The sequence below is a fragment of the Anser anser genome (genome assembly GCF_964211835.1).
Source record: "Anser anser genome assembly, chromosome: 3".
Taxonomy (NCBI): domain Eukaryota; kingdom Metazoa; phylum Chordata; class Aves; order Anseriformes; family Anatidae; genus Anser; species Anser anser.
Window position 1 is genome coordinate 69,857,435 of NC_139722.1, and position 21,277 is coordinate 69,878,711.

The 21,277-nt window shown below is 46.7% G+C and overlaps 2 protein-coding genes across 2 annotated transcripts in view; both read right to left on the reverse strand.

Moving 5' to 3' along the window:
- LOC310896291 (uncharacterized protein) overlaps positions 1-3,801 on the reverse strand; it is a 33,804-nt gene extending 30,003 nt beyond the window's left edge. The window contains exon 1 of the mRNA XM_083828441.1: positions 3,797-3,801. The gene's annotated coding sequence lies outside the window, so the exon portion shown is untranslated. The remainder of the gene's footprint in view (positions 1-3,796) is intronic.
- IYD (iodotyrosine deiodinase) overlaps positions 1-14,988 on the reverse strand; it is a 62,290-nt gene extending 47,302 nt beyond the window's left edge. The window contains exon 1 of the mRNA XM_083828440.1: positions 14,665-14,988. Coding sequence (XP_083684566.1) covers positions 14,665-14,788 — 124 coding nt within the window. The 5' untranslated portion in view covers positions 14,789-14,988. The remainder of the gene's footprint in view (positions 1-14,664) is intronic.
- Between the last annotated feature and the right edge of the window lie 6,289 nt (positions 14,989-21,277).

A 21,277-nucleotide genomic window follows, 5' to 3' on the forward strand; every position in this document is an offset into this window, starting at 1 on the left:
TGAACTGGCCAACAACTCAGCTGGGAAGTGCAGCAGAGCATTTAGTGGAGAAATAAGTAAGATACAGGGACTTGAAAGGGAGAGGCTAAAGGCAACCAACAAGGTGATATGAACTTTGCATCATTTCTCGTGGTTTGAATTGGTAGAAGCTGCTGCACCGTTCATCTGTCTGGATGCAATGAAATATGCACAGAAGTAGTACTGCCCATTTACTCAGCTATGCGATCTCCTCTGAAGAAAAAGCCTCAAGGCTCCTTCGGTGCTTCTCAAGGTCAATGAAGAGAGAGTTCTGGATATGCATCAATCCCCACACAAGACCAGTGGCTGTTTCTGCTTCCTTCCTACCTGCCCACACAGCACACAGGTCCCTCCCCTGTTGTATGGAGCCTTTTTTTGCTGCGTGCCCCCATTCCCTGCATCAGCCCCTGCTCTGAGGGGAGAAGGGGGCTGGATTCAGATCTGAACTCTGAAGCCTGTCTCCTTTCTAACAGGCAGATTTCAGCCTGGCGTAGGAGCAGATCCAGTTAAATCACACAGGATGACATCTGCAGCAGCAAGGGTAACGCCTGGAGCTGCAATGGAAGCTCCCCAGAAGGGAGCACCACGAAGTGCCAGTCCAGCAGTTTTATGAATGCAATCCGCAGAGTCCCTTGGCTTCTTAGTTTTCTAAGGCATGCTGTAAATCACTGCCATCTAGTTCAGTGCACACACTGAAAGAAAAGGTCCAGTGCTTTCTTACAGCACTGCCTGAGCAACGTTAGATTCTCAAGGGCTAGAGGAAGACGTAACGCATTCATGCGCAGAAGTATTGTTGTAGGTGCTAATCAAAGCAAGAGCACAGAACAGGGGCACTTGCTTGCCTGAAATCATTGAATGAACGTCTTGTTATAACGCATGAGTGATCTGGGGTATTTCCCCTCTCAAGACAAAAATAAAATAGGAGGCTTCAGTGCTGAAAAGTCCACAGAATGGTTTACCAAGTCAATTTAAATCTTATTAAATCATGAACATCAGAGGGGAAAATGCCTTAACATGCCTCTTGCACAGTAAACTTAAAATATCACCTGTGAAAGAAGAGCCTCTCGTTGAGCAATAGGGTTATGCGGAGGGAAATACGTTATGCTAAAATGATGCTGTTCAAAGCGAGGGGAATTGTTTATTTTGAAGACCTAAGCAAGCAAAATCCCTGTCACAGAGAACTAAGCAACACAGAAATAATTCTTGTTTCCCCAAACACGGACATTTTGATGCCAGCTGCGCTCTGTATAAGGATTTCAGCCTCAGAACTCACTTCAAATGCTCCTTGGTGATCCTAGGACGCAGTGATTTAATCTCCGCTGACTCTGACTGCCATGCTCCCCCAGAGCCAGAAACAGCCAGAAGAGCACAGAAGAGCCCTACCCCCTTCCACAGTAGCTCACAGCAACCTGGCCTCCCTGCTCCCATCTCCCCAGCTCCATCAACATGTCCACCCCACCCTGGCCCCACACCACAATTCCCCACCCCCACCAGCAGCAGCCCAGGTGCTCAGGTTCTTTGCAACTTGTTCTCTGTGCACCCTGGGGTGCAAGGAGACAAGAATTTCCCTCAGGCACCTCATCTCTTAGTTTGCCTTTGGGTGAGGAATGTAATTAATTTGCATTTACTAGGGAAAATGAATGTCACTGCCCACCAAGCTCTATCATCTGTCTTTCATACTTCTCTCCGCAGCAGAATATCAATAGGTAAGCACCGATTCCTCCTTTATTACTGAAATCATTGATCTAAGCTAGAAATAAGAGGGCATCGGTGTTAATGCTCTCTCCACGACAACAGCATCTGCTGAGCCAGTTCACGCTCCCTGATGAACATTACCACTGCAGCGTGAAGACTAAGCAGATGCAACCATATATCTACATCAGAGCCCTTTCTCCATTCAGAGCTGCTCTGCTGAATGTTTTGGCCTGCCTCCTGTAGTAGCTGCTCCACAAAGGTACCAAGTGGAGAATAAAACCCCTTTCCAGCCCATGCACACCTTTCAAAAAAGCTGCTCCACCAAAACAACAGCAGTGTACCTGACCAGCCACTCCAAGCCTAATGGGGAATGCTGCCCACAACAGCCCCGGAGGAGGGATTTTCTGGTGATAGGGTAACCTCCTCATGAATTTACATTCAGGACAAAGGCAAGACTTTTCATGGCCTTTAGCAGATCAAAAATTACTTCTGATTACACTCTGCCCAGCTGTCTGCTCATCCTCCCCTGGAGCTGCTGCACTTTCTACTCACAAGCATCAGTCCCACTCACATTTCATCCTTTAAGCAGGAAAGGCAAAGTCTGAGCGGCAAGACACCCTTCCATTGCTTTTTCATAGTCCATCTCGAACTTTAACATGTTACCTGTGTCTCACTGCTGAAAGCCTTTTTCATAAGCTCCAGCAGAACCAAATGGATAGAGAGACTTAGAGACAACTTTCCCAGACAAAAAATCCAGGTTATGGTGATGGAAAAGGCTACGGATACTCCACCATACTGCCTCATAACAGCAAGACTTGTGGAAAACCCAGCACTTACCTGCAGGAGATGAACACGTTGACCAGCTTCTCCTGACAAGAAGGACGGCGAGAGTGGGTGGGCATATAACAGTTGGCCAAGGGAAAAATATCACCTTGGGAATAAACTGATGCACAAGCCTTTGCCACGTTTATGTCTGAGCAGAAGGAAAGTTAGATGGATAAACAGCTAAGCTACAGTCCTGGTTATGGATAACAAAGATCTGCCCAACATCACTGACTGTTCATATTGGTTTGCTCCACTGCTTAGCCAGGGCAGCTCTAAGGGCAGCAGAGTGCTTGAGGAGAGGTAATGGGACTGCACAAGTACAGGGACTGAGAAATTCCCTGCCAATAAACATACTGGCTCTGGAGAACAGAGTGCAAGGGTAGGTAGAAGAGATGAGGGTCAAAATATACAAAGGGTAAAATCCTAAGAACAAGAAGGGACACCTAGAAAACCAATACTGAAAGTTACTCTGGTGCCTTAACTATTTATTTATGAGCTATTCTTCAAGGCAATTGCAAGCACAAAAGAAGGAAAAACAGTTCAGGAAAGGTTCTGAATCTAAAAATACTAAGTCAGAACAACACAGTACAGGAAGAAAATGGAACTTCAGGATGATTTTGTCCCACAGAAGGATTGATTGTACCTCTTTTTTTTCTCCAGGACAGATTAGCTAAATCCTAAACACTTCCAATGATGAAGCCTTGACAACATTGCCACTCTGGAATCTATCCCAACCCTTTACTATCCTTATTTCAGAAAGATTATCCTAATGTCTGAATTGAATCATCTCTCCCACGCTGTCAGTACAGTCAAACCCACTAACTCTGGCCCTCACCACCATGACTATGGAAATATTTTGTTCTCTTCTTCCTTACAACCATTTCACATAAAAAGACAGCTACCTTCTCCATCCCCTTACTGTAGACTGGCTAACCTCTTTCTTCCAGCCCATCAGGTGATGTTTTCTAGCCCTCCGAATCATTCTCCATTTCTTCACATTCATCCTCCCAGGTGCTCCTCATTTTTCTTAAATCTTTCTGCCCAAAATGAGCTGCAAAGCCCTAGCCCAGGCCTGACCAATTCAGACAAAGCAGCAGGTGGCTGGCTGGTTCCTGGTGTGTCCCTTTCTTCCCCGCACTGACTGCAAGCTTTGTCTTCTCCCCATGGAGGTGCTGGCTCCTGTTCAGCCTGGGCTCCTTTGTAACCCCCAGACCTTTCCTAGAGACTGCTCCCTTGGCACTGGCCTCCCTTCCCATACCTGCATCACCTCCTGCACACGCTGACTGATTGCCTCCAGGCAAACACTGATTGCTCCCACTTATTAACTACCTCAGGGCAGTACTTCGCACCTGCTCCTATTGATCTCCCTCTTTTTGTTTACCAGCAATTTCTTCAATTTACCAGGGTCATTTTGGATCCTGAAAGGAAGAAATCCCAATACATACCACCCAAAACCCTGCTTGATCTGTCCTTCCACTTTGGCTACAAACCATTGACACCACCTGACAGAATGGGTATTCAATAAGTTTTGCTCCTACACTACAACGATTTCATTTTGACCGTTTTTCCCTAGCTTACTTATTACAGTATCTGAGATAATGTCAAATGCCAACTCCTGCTGATTCTTTCCTACCTGTAATACGTGTTACCATTTTGTAAAAAGATTTTATATTGGCTTAGCACACTTTGTTCTTGACAGATTCATAATGGATGCTACAGACTTCCTTGTTTCCTCAAGAGTGCCTATAATAATACCATTTAACTGTTTCAGATTTTTTTTTTAAATGAAGTTACTAGTTACAAATAATTCTCCTCCTGTTCCGCCCCCCCCCCCCTTTTTTTTAATTGTTAATCATCACGCTTGTCATTTTCCAGTTGTCTAGGACCCTCCCTGACTGTTCTGTCTTCCAGAGGACTGTGAACTGTGTCATTCCATGATCACCATTACATAAATTGCTCTCCACAATGAAATTGTCATTTCTCCCTCCTAGTTAGAAATAAATCTGCAAGGACTTTCCATCATGGTTGCTTTCGCCACCTCTGTATAAAAACTTTCCCCCACACATTAAAAACTGGATGAACCATCTGTGACCTGTCATCTTTTATTTTCAACAAGTGTCTGGGTAACTAAACCCTCATTAACACCACATCCTGCTCTGACTAATCTGTGAGTTCACTTTTGCTGGGACATCTCTGTGATCTGTTAGCAACAGGCAAATTATATTTGGTGATTTGCCAGTCTGGGGAAATGAGCTGTAAATTTGTAGAAAGAGATCTAGTTTCTCCTCTGCACACTGTCATTAGAAAGCACAAAAAGGAGGAGAGCAAGAACAAACACTTATCTGCTCTATGAGCAGGTAGACACTAGAGAAGACAGACTGCAGCATCATATCACCAACCCACAGCAGCTCTTCACTTTACACCATGCACTGAATCATCAACTTCATTCTACTTGTGAAGAGTCACAAGGATTTAAATCTTGTGTCCGGGACCAAAGAAATGCCCCAGTAGATTAGAGCGATGGTCCACCTAGGTCAGCACGCCGAGTCTGGAACATCCACGCTGCAATACGCCAGCTAGAGCCCCCAGTCCATGTCCTTTGATGCATGTATAAAACCTGAGAAGAAAAGCAAGGCAGGATCTCACTGCAGAGATGGAGACTTTCCAAGCCAACTGTGTTTATCCGTGCTTTCACTGACCTTGCTCTTTCTTACACTGTCTGGCCAGGGGTGGAAATCAGACTCACTGCTCTGTACTCCCCTGCATCCTTTCTAGCCCAATCTTGTAGGTAGGAATTACAGTGGTAATCCACTAATCTGCTGCCTGTGGCCACTTGCAACGATGAGTTGCACAGGCATAAACTCAGTAATTTCACCGCAGAGTTACTTCAGAAGCCCATGCTGCATGCTATCTGGACCCAGGGACTTACTAACTTACCTGCTTGGTCTAACCTGATTTGGGTCTCCTGACCCTCCTGCTGTGAAGAAAATGTTGGCTGTAGGAATCTCCTCAGCAGCAGAGAAGGCCAATACAAATACACTGAGGTTCTCAGGTACAGAGCACAGAGCACACAGAAGCACTGAGAGCACCTTTCACCTTTGGCCAGCAAGTGGTCCCACCAACTCCGTGTCTGGCTTCCCAGTTCCAGTGCAGCTGAAGTACTCTTTGCTAGCAGCTCAAGTATCCTTTGTAAGGCTCTCTTTAAGTAGTTCTTTGGGGGAGAGTTTTTTAGTCCTCCTAATTGCCTGTTTATTATTGACCTGCCATAAATTATTCTCTCTTCATTTGAACCATGGTTCCATTTTTTAATACTGAACCTCTCCTTATGATAGCCTTGACTCTTCTATTAACCCATGAAGGCATTTTACTAGACTTATGTTCTTTTTTTTAATTTCATTGAAAAATTTACCTAAGCTTCTAATACAGCACTTTTGAGAAGCCTCCAATTTTCTCACTTCCTAGACTACTGCTTTCAAGGTGGTTTTGTTCTTTTTTTGAAAGAAAAAAAAAGCCACATTTTTACTGTTGCCTTTCTTGAAATTGAATATTCATGTTCTGGATTCATTTGGCTTATCGTCCCTGAAATTTAATCATGTTTAGACAGCTGCTGTAGAGCATCTATCTCAGGAATACCTCTTGAAGTGGGTCCCATGCACCACTTGGGAGCAAGTACAGATCAGCACCTTCTCTTGCAGGTTGTTCCAGGACGCAGCCACACAGAATGCGAAAAATGTTTACCTCTACACCTTGCCCTAACACAGCATCGATCCAAACTATAGACAGAGGTTACAACTACCCACTTTGCTGTCTGTCTTACAACTGCATCTCCTCCCATCTCATGTAACATTTCATGGTCAGGTCACGATTACTGGTCCTCATCCCAAAGGTCCTCATCCTTTTTCTTGGAGCATTTTTATGCTGTTACACTCAGTATTACCCTTCAAACACAGTGGCACTCCCCCGCCAATATGTCCTGTTTTCTCATCCCTGCAAGGTTGGTAGCCTGGCAACACCATATCCCACTGATTATCCTCCTCCCACTGTGTCCCTGGGCTTCAGGACTGCCATTTGAACCCAGGCATTCTCACATGCCCTTCCTATTTTTTAGGCACAAGGAACTGCTGTAAAGGCACATGCATGTGTTCCCAAGCTCTGTTGCTCAGCACTGCTGCCCAAGGGTGACCACAGGCAGTCTCATTTTCCTTGTTTATTTCAATTGAACTGTTTTCATTTCTTTCCTCTCCCTTTCGCCCTTTCAGAGGTGCACAGCTTGGCTTCATTTTAGCCGTGGTACATCCATACAGGCTGTACAGGTCCCTCTTATCCCAGGAGCTTCCTAATTTCCCCAAATGCTTTAACGCTACCTCTGTGCCTGTGCACTGGGGCACTGTCTCTTTGCCTGCCTCCCAGGCCCTGTTTATGGCCCTGGCAGTGTTTCAGGCAGCATTACCGCAGAGGTCTGGGATAGCAGCCTCCTGCCTCCCAGCCTGAAGGCAGGCCCCAGAACATCCATTTCTTGATTCCAGTGGGGACCACAACCACCAGCTTCCCCTAGGACCCCTGGTGAACAGCCCTAGGGGCGAGGTCCCCTACCTTTCTGCGTGGCAGTCAGGTCACGACGCAGTTCACCCACCCATCCGGTGTCATCCACTTGCTTGCTCCAGGAGGTGATCACCCACAGGGCAGGCCGTACAGTTTCATGGGGAGCCGCCACTCTCTTCCTGGCCTTCTTCCTGCACCTTCAGCTTAAGGTCTGTTTGGGTTTGAAAGCTTATTGAAATTTAGCTTCTCTCCTTTGATTAATGTGCTCTCTCTATACCTTACTGTGCCCGTGTTAAGCTAGGCAGCACCCAGCTGAGGATGAGGGGCCATGCTAACCTGAGAAATTCAAAACCAAATCCTCAACGGCATCAATTCCCCTGCTTGCTGCACCCTCAAGCTGCTCACCTACTGCTTTTAAAGTAACCCAGGCTTACCCACCCTGCTCCAGCTGCCCTTCGGTGGCATACAGGTCACTGCTGGGCTCCACGCCACCTCTGCCAGTGCTGCGAGACCTGCTAGAAACCCGCAGGCACTCAAGCAGCATTAGCTGGCTGTTGTTTAGGCAACTGAATTGAGGGCCTCAGGAATGTCAGATTTGGCCTCGAAGAGCAGAGAAAGGATCCCAAGCTGGAAACAGAGACATGCTTTGGCACAGCTAGTTATAGCATACAATAGATGTTACTTCCGCTGAGGAAAATAAGGAGGAATAAGAATTAAAGATTCTTTTTTTTTTCATAGCAGAGAGATTCATCTTGATCAACTTGATGCAAAGCCAGCTGCTAAGAAAAAAAAAAAAGTCTTGTGATAGCAGGGAAAATGGAAATAGGAGTGAAAAAGCAGCCAAAGGCTCTGGTCTTGGTGCATTCTTTTTGGGCTGCCCCCAGTACACACCTCCTGGCAGAAATCAGCTTTTCTGAGCAGTGAAAAAAATGGTGAAAAACATCCCCAAACCCTTGGGGAACCCTAGAATGTTCTGAGTTTTAAAACTGGAGTTTTCATTATTCCTTTCCAGCAGGTTTTATAACCTTGTGATCAAGGGTGTTATATGCTACACTTTTTTTTTTTTAGCCCCAAATTCTTTGCCACGAGGTTTGTAGTCTCTTTTACATTGTATGTTGTTTTAGGCATGAACTGAAGCATCTCAAATAGAATATTAGAGATAATTATTTCTAACCTCATAATTAAATGTCCTTCAAAGCCCTAATTTCCAGTACACAGTGACTGAGGGCTTTGTAGGATAACTTCTGTGCTTTCAGAGGTGTTTAACTTCTACACAGAAGAATCAAAAGGAGACACTCTTGCTGAAGAACATGTAATCTAATTTGCCTTGCTTTTTCATGCAGCTACAGTTTCTGCATGTGCCTTCCAAATACAATACAAATTTGAAAATGCATTGGTTTTCCATACAAAAATGCTCTTCTGCACGATCAAGGACATTGTCTAGTGCCACAGTGCATTGTAACACACCCTCCTATACTGTGTCTTTCATTTTCCATTACCACGTGGGTTTTTCTTGCAGTCTGTCTCCAAGGCCAGTGAGAGCTGCAGAAAGATCCTGCTGGGATTTCTCCCAGCATTTCACGGAGCATTCATTTTACATTTGTGGCACTTTATTGACTGGTGTCTTTTGTGGGTGTCCTTAAAAAGAAGCTTGTACTTTTACCTTGTGGAATAGCCCCATTATGGGATACACAGAGCCATACATTGCAAAATATAGGACAGCTAAAAATAAAAGTTTTCCTTCAAATGATGTAATGCGACAGAATACAATGCAATCTATACTTAAATATGGATTAATAAAAGTGGACTTAAATATGGACTAAATATGCAAGCGCTTTTGGTTTGAATATGACTGAGCTCACAGATTCTCTGGGGATAAAATATAAATTGCACAGCCACCCCTGGAAAGTTGCTGGGGCTATGAGGCAGTGACTCACTGGACATTTTACTGACTCAGACTATATTCTCAGCTTCCGAGAAGGCATATTATAATTAATATAGCAATGCACAATGGGACTAAGTCCTCCTTTGAACTATATTGCAGCATCAGTCTTCTGACTTCTGTGAAATTATTCCCAATCAACATCAATTAAACACTAATCTGGCCAAGGGTGGGCCCTGTATGTACAAGAACAAACGTAACAGCAAAGAGTTTCAACAGATGAGCTATAGCCTCGATAGGAGTTTTGCAATTCAAACAACACATATTCAGGCACTGAATAGACTAAAGACCTAATTACAGAAGTCTAGGAAATATCATTTTTGCCCTAAGCCACCATCCAAAGCAGTCATTGGATAGTTTTTCATCAGTCCTTCATTTCACGGGCATATTTTTCATTAGCAAGGACAAAAAAATCACAGGTACTGAAAAAAATAGAAAACAAAAACCAAAATGGTGGTAGTGGTTCAGCAGCACCCTTCCCTCTGCATCTGTGCTGTTCGAAAGCCAAGATATTTGGAGAGGAAGCAGAAGATCCCTTGTTCATTGTCCTCAGTGCCGAGAGAAGTTAACCTTCGTATCTTGGGAAAACTGCACACCGACTCATTAGCATTCTGCCCACACAAGCCCTCCCTGCCACTACGCCTGGGCATTGTGCTCCCGCCACTGCATCCCATAAAGCACCCTGTAATGCTGCAGCACCGTGCTGAGCACTGGCCACATTTCTTCCAAAAAAAAAAAATTAAAAAATTGTCGTGTTTCTTTCAGTGGCAGATGAAACAAGTATTTAATGTAAAAGCTTCAGAACAAAAATGGTTTTTTGACCTTTTCAGAGTGAAGATGCATGGGATAGCAGTAATGAAATGCAAAGCCAACTGGCTAAAACTCAGAGGGGTCAGTTTGGGTTTTACTTTTTGTTACACAAAGCAAAATAAGCCTATTTTAGCACATAGGAACACTTCCTTATTATTTTTAAACACTGAATAGACTTGTTTCCCATCCAAAAACTAGATAAATCCTACTTTTATACCAGAGAGACTTTTCTTTGAATCAAAAGCACAAAGGAAAAAAAAAAAAGTTGTGTTTTTGTTTTTTTTCTCCAAGTTAAGTGAAATATTCTAACCAGAAGCTGCAAGATGTGAGATTACAAAACCACACAAAGTAGTGAAAATATGTATATCAAACTTTATTTTGCACAGCTCTACCAAGGATAAAAGTGCTACTTCAGTGAAAGATATTATTAGAATTTGTAATGCTCTTGCCATGGAAGTAGCTGTCATGTCACCCACCAGGATTATGGCCGGGTGGACAAATAAGAAGAGCAGATGATACATGAAAGCAGTAGAAACGGGAGCATTTTTTAGAATTAGACAGCAATGGCAAGGGAAATGAAAATGACATGTAAGGTCTAATTGGAATTCCTTTAGTCATTTGCAAAGGATATTAAAAAGCCTTTCTCAAAAGCACTCTTATCAACATTTTCTTCAGGAATTAAGAGTACAGCATAATTTGGTCAGAGCATAAGCATATTAATTTTTCATTCCAGGAGCAGGTGGCGGCAAGCTTACAGATACTAACGCCAGCCCGTGAGCTCTTGGCTGAGCCACCACAGCAAAATGAAGCCCGGAGCTGCCAGCAGCAGGCTGGACGCTGTCCTGCCACCACCCTCAGCCACACAAGATCCACAGCCATGACCTGGCTGTACAAGCCCACCACCCTGCTAGCACTCAGGATTAGAAGACCAGAGCCTCAGGCCTCCCGAGCTGTCTCATGTTCACTCCCCAGAAAAGGGTTTCCAGGTCATGAAATATGGCAGTCTCTGAAATTCTGACACCAGGAGGCAGAGAAGGTCAGACCTAGTGTTTTTAGTGTTCCCATGCTGTTACAGAGCGTGGCCTGTAAGGATCAAGCGCTTCTTCATGTGTAATGAGGAAGGACCAAAGAGTGCACTCGGCATGGAGACTGGGTCACAGCACGAGAGCGCTCACCAGCACAGGCTGAAGGAGCTCAGTGGGGAGGCCACGTTATGGGACTGGGGAGAAAAACATCATGACAAAGGTGCTTGGATTTCATCGTGCTTCTTCATCCTGTTCCACACACCGTGGAGAAAGCAGCCAAAAGAAGTGTTTAAGGTACAGTCATGCGTTCACTGCCTTTGAACAGCCACTCAATCCTGCCCACACATACACCTTCCCTCGCTTACAAAACAAACCTACCTTTGGAAGTAGGGACCACCACAACAGCAGTGGAGCTTGCTAATGATCCAGATGGGGCAAAGTCTGGCCTTTTCAGCCTTCTAAGGAGTTTCACCTACGGAGACTGCAAGGCCCAAGGTTATTTCTATTAGGGATGACAATTTCAAGGCAAACAGAGAAAACACTCGGGGCAATCAGTCTGGATCCAGTCAGAGTCCTAGTTCCACCCAGTGACTGGGCAGCAACCAGCTCTTATGGTAAGGAAAGGCTGTTAACTTTCCCTGGCCTTGCACAACGCAATTGGGATCAGTCTTACTCAATCACTTCTCAGAGAGAACAGGCTCAAGTGTCGCAAATAGTCAGCTCATAGTACGTGTTTGTCATTGACTCTCCCAACTCCAACAGGCAGCGTAATTGTCCCTTTATCCCAACATCTTGAGTGAATTGGCAACATCCCAGCCCCAGTGAAAAGCAGGTAATGTGAGTGAATACAAGAAAAATATCCAGCCTTGCAACATTCATGACTTCTTCACAACCAAGACTAAGACATAGTGATCCACAGATCATTGCACTGGGACTTGCCAGGGCTGAGCCTGGAAAGACAAATTGCACAAAGCAGTCAATGAATCACAAATAGGCCCTGAGCAACCAGACAACTTTGAAATTCACTCTGCTTTCAGCAGGCAGTTGGATTAAATGACCTCCAAGTACTCCTTCCAGTACAGCTATTTAAGCCTGTTCTTCCAATACCTTCTCATTACACCTGACCATTTCTGACTGCCTTGCATCAGCTGTATGTCCATCACAAAAAATGAAGATTCTTACTGTCTTCTAAGATCATCCTGAGCTGTAGCCTCACTCTGAGTTTAGTTTTTGCTGAATTGACCTTACTGCAACCAACAGGAAACCTGACAGTTTTTGGAGTGAGATGCACTAGAGTAGGGGCTGTTGAGTTCCCCTTCACAGTGCTTGTAGGAGGGCTCATGTTGTTTCTTTTCATGGAGCAAAAATGGCCTCCTTTGGCTTAGGAACAGGTTCTTCTCCATACTGAAAAAAAACCAAGAGGATACAGCAGGTGAAGAAAAATCTCCTTTATTAGCCCTCCCCATTCTCACTCTCAAACAAGGAGACAACACAAGGACTGTGAACACTCATCATCCAGCCCCCAAGGAAAAGTCTAGGAAAACACCAGTCTAATGAAGGTCAGAGCACAAAGTGTTGTTTTATCAAGTAGTATTTGCAGTAAAAGTACCATATTTGCTGCCTACATAACATTGGAACGAGGGCCATGCAGCTTGTTTTGTCATGAAATGAGTGTTGGACACAGATGTGCTTTTAAGAGGATCAGGAACATTTAGACCTAGTTAAGACATTTCAAAATAGCAATTCAAAACATAATTTTAAAAATATTTAGCATAGTTCTTTAACCAGTTCATCGTTTTGCATGAGAAATTCATACACTACAGTGAGATGGCAAGTTGTAACAGGCCTACAGCCCTGCCCCTTGAACTGCTGTCTCCAGGAGGTAAGATCTGACCGACTGGATCAGACCAAGAGCCACCTGGCCCAGGAACCCCTCCCTGGCAGTCACTATAAGCAGATGCCTAGGGAAAAAACAGGAATAAGACAAGCACATATGATTCTTCTCCCTAAGACAGTCCCACTTCTTCACTTGTTCCAACTCCAGCTTGTCCCAAATCAGAGTTTATCTTTTTTTAGTAACCAGTGGTTCCCCTCCTTTCAACTTCAGTATCCCTTGAACTTTTGGCACCCACTTCTGCATGTCTTCACAGCTGGTTTCCTGCTCCTTACTAATACGAACAATTTAAGGCCATCAGCAAATTTTGGCAGCTCGTAGCTGACCCCCTTTTCCAGGTCACATATAAATGTGCTGAACTGCACAGATTCCCAGGGAGTCCCCTGCTGATAACCCTGCACTGCAAGAACTGCACATTTTCTCCTGCCCTTGTTCCTGACTTTAAAGCCATGTAAGGATTTTCCTTCCTGTGGGGAGGGCACGAAGGGTACTCTTGGAGGCAGCAAGTCTGTATTCCCTACTCTGTGCTAGACTCCGGGTCTGGAGCTTGTTCTGCTGGGCTCAGTGTCTCTCACACACTGCATTCAAAACCACATCTCTGAATTCCTGTAACCGCATCACTAACATTGCTGCCCTGCAGATAAAAGATACACGGATACAGTGGCTGTCTGCCTGCACCCATTCCTCACATACCGACTGCCTGCTAAATTAAAAGGGGTGGCTACAAATGTACCGCTGCATTGCTAGCAAGATGCTCTTCGCCTGGTGTCAGGGGCAAAGGAGACCCTGGCCTGAAAGGCTGCTGCAGAGATCCTTCCTGCTCAGACCTGCCTGAACTGAGCACAGCATGGGTGAGCAAATCCCGGGGAGAAAAAGACATCAGTTCTGGCAGGTCCTCTCTTTTACTATATGGTCTTTGTAATGTCCCCCCCTTTTTTTTTTTCCTCCAAAGGACTGTTGCCTTCTTTACTGTGTGGAGCAGCTGGGTTTCACTTAACAGTTATACAATATTTTGTTTTTCCCTTTATATTTCTGTATGGAGCAAAATTTAATACTGCTCTGAAGGAAGAATCAGTTGTTTCCTCCAGTTCTTTTCAAGGCTGTCATCCCTATCAGATCTCTGAGCATGTCAGAAACATTCACGTGTCAAATGGGGAAAAATATGTGCAAACACACCCGGAGTTCAGACACACAGTTGACTGCTGCCACTCAAAACAGAAGCATGACCGGGAGCTGAGCCTGGTTTGTTTCATCATCTCTGGCACCAGGGAAGATGGGACATTTTGCCCGAGGCTTTCGAACGTGTCTCCTGACCGCAGAGGAACAGCAAAAGAGAAAATCTTGGGTTCTCATTGTGGGCTAAGGAGTAAAGGCTGCTTTGATGGACAGTGCTTTAGGTCCTCTACCCATGACCTAATAATATTCAACCTCTTTCGCTTCTCAAAGCTGAAGTACAGAGATACTAAAGCTTCTCATATCAAAAAGTCACTTCAAAAAGTGACTTCAGAAAGTAACTGGACTTTTTTCTGGCATAGTCACAGCAACAACTTCCAGCAGCTCCACAGAACCAAAGGCCGCCCTCCCACGCACAGCAGAGCTATCACCAAAGCCACGTCAGGTCAGCCATGGCTTTGTCTAACTCAGTCCCAAAAACCTCCAGAGCCTCTCTGACACCTTTCCTGTGCTGCAGTACTCCCTTTGTTCCTCAGGTTCCTCCTGAACAGCCTTTGGGCATTGCCCCTTGATATATGGGCCAGCACTACTAAAGGGGATTTTTGGGTCCATCATTGCTGTGACTGTTCTTCAAGTACTTGAGCAGCTCAGCCTTTTTTGTGTCAGGCATGGCTAAGTTGTCTCCCTGATCTGTGAGCAGACCCATACTTATCCTGATTTTCTTTCATCAGCTAACATACCTGCAGGATTTCTTCTTGATACCCTTAAAGTCTGCCTCAAGTCTGTGCTCCAGCTGGGCTTTGGTCTTCTGGATTTTGTCCGTAGGCACACAAGTGATGCCTCTATGCTCCTCTTTTGTTGCATGTCCCTGTTTCCATCTGCTGCGAGCTCCCAGTCTTGTCCCAGTCTTCTTGAAATGCTGTTTGTCAAAGAGTCAGCCTGAGGCAGACAGCTGGTATGGAAAATTACAGCCCGTCACAGTTTCTCAGCTGTAAGTAACTCAAACTAGCATCTTGTAATGAGCAGGGTCAGGAAATCTTAATAATTAGTAACTCTACCCTTCCCACCTATAATCATTTATTGTCACATATTACAGCCAGCACTCACTGTGCTCTGGCCAGAGCCATGCAATCCTTTTAAGCAACCCTGATGTGTATCTGTTACCTAAATAAATACAGCATTGATATATGCTAGTAAATGAGTGTGCACTTTCTCTGGTTAATGTATTACCTTCCACTCTTCCTGCAGCCCTAGTCTTTCTTACTCTATTTCCATGGTTTTAATCTTCGTTTTCCCCAGCCACACCTCATTTTATGCTCTCCAGCTCTTGCTGAGTTTTCTATTTGGTCTTTTATTGTAACTAATATCACTTGCCTGTACTCTGTTCCACTTTTTCTCCCTTGACCTCAAGCTCCCTCTCCCTTCGTTTCCCCTCCTCTCTCCCATATGCACACTGCTCCCTGCCTCTCGCTCTTACAGGCAGTCAGTTCCCATCTCCATCCTTCCTCTCAGACACACCTCTTCTGGCCGGACCCACCTCTCATTGACACCCCTTTTGTTCCAGCACCATCCAGAGCCGCTCAGCACCCTGCCGCTGCCATGGGGAGGGAGCAGGCCCCAGCTGGGCAAGGTGGAGCCAGGCCCACTCCTCCCGGCGGACATCTTGTGGGTGCCGCCAGTGGCGGTGGCAGGAACACCAGGCCGAGCTCCCGTGGCAGAAACCAGGGAGAGCAACAAGTCAGCATTTGGATAATGCTCTCAGACATATGGTCTGATTTTCAGGTGGTCCTGTGCAGAGCCAGGAGTTGGATTCGATGATCGTACTGGCGTACGCTTTGCTGGGTTAGAAACTGGCTGGATAGCCGGGCCCAGAGAGTTGTGGTGAATGGAGTCAAATCTGGTTGGAGGCCGGTCACTAGTGGTGTCCCCGAGGGCTCGGTACTGGGGCCGGCCCTTTTTAATATCTTTATCGATGATCTGGATGAGGGCGTCCAGTGCACCCTCAGTAAGTTTGCAGATGACACCAAGTTAGGTGCGTGTGTCGATCTGCTCGAGGGCAGGAAGGCTCTGCAGGAGGATCTGGATAGGCTGGAGCGATGGGCTGAGGTCAACTGCATGAAGTTCAACAAGGCCAAGTGTGCCGGGTCCTGCACCTGGGGCGCAACAACCCCAAGCAGAGCTACAGGCTGGGAGATGAGTGGCTGGAAAGCTGCCTGGCAGAGAAGGACCTGGGAGTACTGGTTGATAGTCGGCTGAATATGAGCCAGCAGTGTGCTCAGGTGGCCAAGAAGGCCAACAGCATCCTGGCCTGTATAAGAAGCAGTGTGGCCAGCAGGTCTAGGGAAGTGATTGTGCCCCTGTACTCGGCTCTGGTGAGGCCGTACCTCGAGTACTGTGTTCAGTTTTGGGCCCCTCGCTACAGGAAGGACATGGACGTGCTCGAGAGAGTCCAGAGAAGGGTGACCAAGCTGGTGAGGGGTCTGGAGAACAAGTCTTACGAGGAGCGGCTGAGGGAGCTGGGCTTGTTCAGCCTGGAGAAGAGGAGGCTCAGGGGCGACCTTATCGCTCTCTACAGTTACCTTAAAGGAGGCTGTAGCGAGGTGGGGGTTGGTCTGTTCTCCTACGAGCCTGGTGACAGGACGAGGGGGAATGGGCGAAAGTTGCGACGGGAGTTTTAGGTTGGATGTTAGGAAGTACTTCTTTACCGAAAGGGTTATTAAGCATTGGAATGGGCTGCCCAGGGAGGTGGTGGAGTCACCATCCCTGGAGGTCTTTAAAAGACGTTTAGATGTAGAGCTTAGCGATATGGTTTAGTGGAGGACTTAGTGTTAGGTCGAAGGTTGGACTTGATGATCTTGAGGTCTCTTCCAACCTAGAAATCTGTGATACTGTGTGATACTGTGATCTTTGTGGGTCCCTTCCAACTTGGGACATTCTGTGATTCTAGGTCCAGCTGACTGGGAAGCTGGTGCTTTCCTGCCCCTACTTAGTCACCCACCAGCCTGTGAGATACCCCAAAAGTATATAGAGCGGCATGAGTATTGATCAGACAAGCAAGACTTCAGAATAAGGAATCAATCAAGCCTCTGAGGAATGGTTTCTCTTCTCTTTGCCGTGGGGGAAGTGCGCTTGCTATCCGTTCGCTTTGGCAACATCCACCCATGCAGAAGGGACAATGGAGGGAAGCTGGCAGAGAGGTGCCCAGGGCTGCAAGAACATACCACAGTGAGGTTTGCCCACAGCAGATGCGTCTCTAGAAAGGAAGAAAGGTGGGAGAAAGTGCACAGCTCCCACGGTGGTGGACAGAGAAGGTAAGCAGGGGCTGCAGAAGAGCTGACCTTGCAGGATCGCCGTACCAGCCGCACCGACACAGCGCTGGTCAGGCAGTCCCGGACGATGCCGGGAGCAGCCAGATGGGCTCCTGCTCTGCACGCAGCTGACAGCCTTGGTGTTGTTGCCTGCTGAAGTGCTGCCTAATTTGCTTTTAACTGCCTAAAAATTAAGTGCGTCCCCGACACTTTAGTTACTCTTGTTTGTTTGCTTTGCTCTGCTAGTAAGTACTAAATATTTAAAATGGGCTTGCGACGCACTGCCTAACAGCAGGTTCAGTCACTGCTGTGCTGCACGTTAATAATTTAAAAATGCCTGGAATAAAAATGAAGCCTGCAGTGGTGTATTGGTTTAACCTTGCTATCCCACCTCTGCCCAGGCACATGGAGGCAATGGCAGGGGACACGGAAGGCGGCTCCTGGTGCAGAGACCTTCCGGCCCACCTCCCTCCTCCCCCACTGCTGCTGCCTCTCTCACACCTTCTGCCTCTCCAGATGTCCATCAGACATGCAGTCATGATGCAGAAAAGGAGCTGCCCAGCCTGTTCCCCCCTGCTGTGTCTGCTCCATGCAGAGGGGATGCCTGCTTGTCGCTGCAGCATCGCAGCAGCAGCCAGGTGGCCTCCAAATGGGAGCTTGGTGCCTACCATTACATGACCTGTCAGCCTGCCCGTGTGCATCCAGCACTGCTTGCATGTGGAAGTGGATGAGGAAAACATTGAGCCATCAGGCTGGGAGTCACAGAAGCCATCTCCTGCTAGGCTGAGGTTACAAGGGCAGGTGGAGGATGCCCCATGCCTTTACAAGTGCAACTCTGACTATTTGAGCCAGACAACAAAAACTCAAAATCAGTCTCCTGGCTACAAGATTATTTTATATTTTTTTTTATTTTCACCATCATCACCATCATTACCATCATCATCATTATTATCATCATCATTATAAATACAAGATCATACTTGTACTTATGTACAAGGAAAGAGGTAAAAAAAAAAGCAAACAAAACCCAGGAAAACAATGCAGACACTTAAGTGGAAACCCCAACGTTGCCTCAGGTAACCTGGTAAAGGGAGGCACTGCTGGGCAACAATGATATGAACAACGCAGGCAGAACTTTAAAAATAGTAACACGGCAATTATTAGCACACGGGCTTGCTATTCCCCTCTAGCCCTGTAACCCGAGAGGGCTCTGCTTCTGCAGAGTAAAATGCGAGGCATGTGCTGTAGGTAGCATTAGCCTTGTAAGTACTGCACTTCCCACACTGTTAAAAATAACCTCTCTCGTCTCTGCGCACCGGACTTTGGGTCTGGTTTTGTTCTCCACATTAAAACATCAGCACAGTTTTGAAGCGATCAGAGGAAGTTCACCCCACGGAGGTGAAGCTCCACAGGCAACTTACGCGGCCTGCTCATTGCCTGCCTCACAAGACAGCCAAGTGCCTCGTGCCACTGCCTTATTTCCCTGCTTCACCTGTGTTTATCCTGATAACACCCCCGGGACAAAATCATCCCTAGGACATTGCTGAGGGGGTCCAACGTGCAGAAGGGGCTTTTCAATGTCTCATGGGGTGCCCAACAGCAAGTTTAAATCTCGGCATGTGGAGTCCCTCACCAGCTATGTTTTTTCTCTATTCCAGCCAACCCCACTTGCAAGACAGTTCTGCCTGGCCTTCCTCCTGAGCTGGACCAAGCCCCAGTCCAACATAGGCTGGCACCATCTGAAAGGAGAGGTGCCAAAGCAGCGTGAGGTAGCCAGTTAAAAAAAAAAAAAAAAAAAAGAGCAATACACAAGGCTAAAAACAGATTAGGCACCCAAGACATCCTGCACACGCTACATCCTTCCCAGAGCAGCTGCAGTGTTTCCCTCACACATTTGAATCACTCGTCTCTTTTCAGGTTGCCCACTGGGCTGGAAACCTTGCAGCAGGGCGCACGCTCTGGTTTTTCCTTCCTCCGCAGCCAGGTCAGAGAGCCCTGCAGTGCTCTGCCACCTCCCAGCCAGCGGGCAGCAGAGCCCAGAGCTAACTGCTTCACACCAAAACCCATCATAAGGCATGGGATTCAACGCTTCCTATTTCATTCACATCCATTAGTGCCCACTCACACAGAAATACATCCACACACTTGTCAGCAAACACTGTTTGAAGCTGGCCTTCGCTCGAGCTGCAGCATCCTGAGATCTGGTAGCAACCCCGGCATCCTCTGAACCTCACCACTAGTTCAGAAACGCACCGTGTGGCCCCAGTGCTATCTATCAAATACTATCAAGTGCAAATGCATTTGAAAAGGACTTGTTGGGGTAACAGTGGGTGGTTTGGGAGGTTTTCTAATTCAAACCATTGCTTTTATAGGAGAAAAAAGCCCACTGCCCACTATACAAATCAGATAATGTTAACATTGTCCCTCCAGCAAATGACAGTTTATGTAACCATAAAGCCTGTCTTTTTTTAGTTATTAGTATTTCCTTACTGCTATGGCACTAAGCACTCACAGCCACTGCCTAACCAGGTGCCCACTGTTCATCCACATTATCAGTACCAATGGGCAGTGAGTCTGGGAGCCTCGCCTTCACAGTGCTCCAGATGAGAAGCGTTGTGAAGAGAGAGTTATGTTATTTTTTAAATAAAGGTATTTTTTAAATGTCCATGCAGGAACAGAGAACAATCGAGGCCCTTCAAACCAGTAGCTAATTTATGGGCGTCCCAGCCTCTGGCCTTAGCAAGCGTGCAGCAGAATAAGCGGTGTGTAGCGTTAGTGATGAGAAAATCCTCAGCTAGGCTGGGTGAGCTTCACGCCGGACTATTTAGACTGCAGGAAGCTTGTGTTTACCCATACAGTATTCCTCTGTGGCACCACTAATGTTCTGGAGAGATAAAGATTATTTTACTGTTACTAATCGTCAATATCTTAATCCTATTTAAACCTTTGAACTATACCCAGACAACAACAATGGTCCCTCAGCAGGGTTCCCACTCGCTACATCTGCCACAGCCGTTCCTCACCAGCAATCTCACGCCACACAGTTCACATCAATTATTTTTTCAAAGGCATTTTAAAACTGTTACCAGTCTCTATGACACCTGTCAGTCAACAACTGAGAAGTGATGGAGAAGAGAAGGAGAGCTGGAGAGGCACTAGCAAGGCCAGGTGCACACAGTGAGCCGGGGAAAGCACTGATCCTCACAAACCGGAGAGGTCAGCGTGCTGACTCTGCCTGGGACGCGAGCAGCTCGGACGGGGCCTTTGCTGCCAGGAGGCTGGTCCAGCTCAGAGGGAGTGGGCAGCGCTGGTAGGGAACGATGTTAGAAAGCCACTGAATCAGCCAGGAGGCTCCCCACAGCTTTGCTTCATTTTTCCCAGGCACTGCCAGCTTCCTGCAGTCTCCTCCTGGATGCTTTTGACATGGCAGCTGCTAAAAGGACTGACGCCGCTCCTTTAGGAAACTAGAAAAAAGGGAATGGGGGAGGAAACATACTGATATTCCATTAGATAATTGCAGCATTGTGTTTAGGAAGGTGCTGTGCTGATAAGCCCTGCTACCTAAGCTGTGAAGGGCACTGAGGGTTGAGCTCAAGACTTCTCCTTCCCTTCTCCGGAGAGAATCACCACAATCTGTTTATACAATGCGGCCTAACACTGGATGCAGGAGAGCGTGTTCGTTTTCCTCAGGGCAGCAGGCTGTGCAGCACACAAACCTTTCAGTGCATCCACTGTTAGTGCTGCGCCTTGCCTTCTGACACTGCTGTTGACTGAGCACCGGTGACACGTCCCTCCGAGAAGTGCTTGGGCAGGCAGCACCACCCGTGTCCAGGATTTTTTGGCTGTGGCACTCGCTGGCAGCACTTCAGGCAGCTCCTGCATGAGCGTGCGAGGCTCTGTGCTTTTTACCTGAGCCCCAGGAGGAACAGGCAGGCATGCTGTGCTCACCCCTAGGGCTCTTTCCCTACGCAGTGATGGATAAAAGGTAAAGCATACTGCCATCAGCCAAGCGGGGACAGGGCAAGAAGAGGGATGACACAGCCAG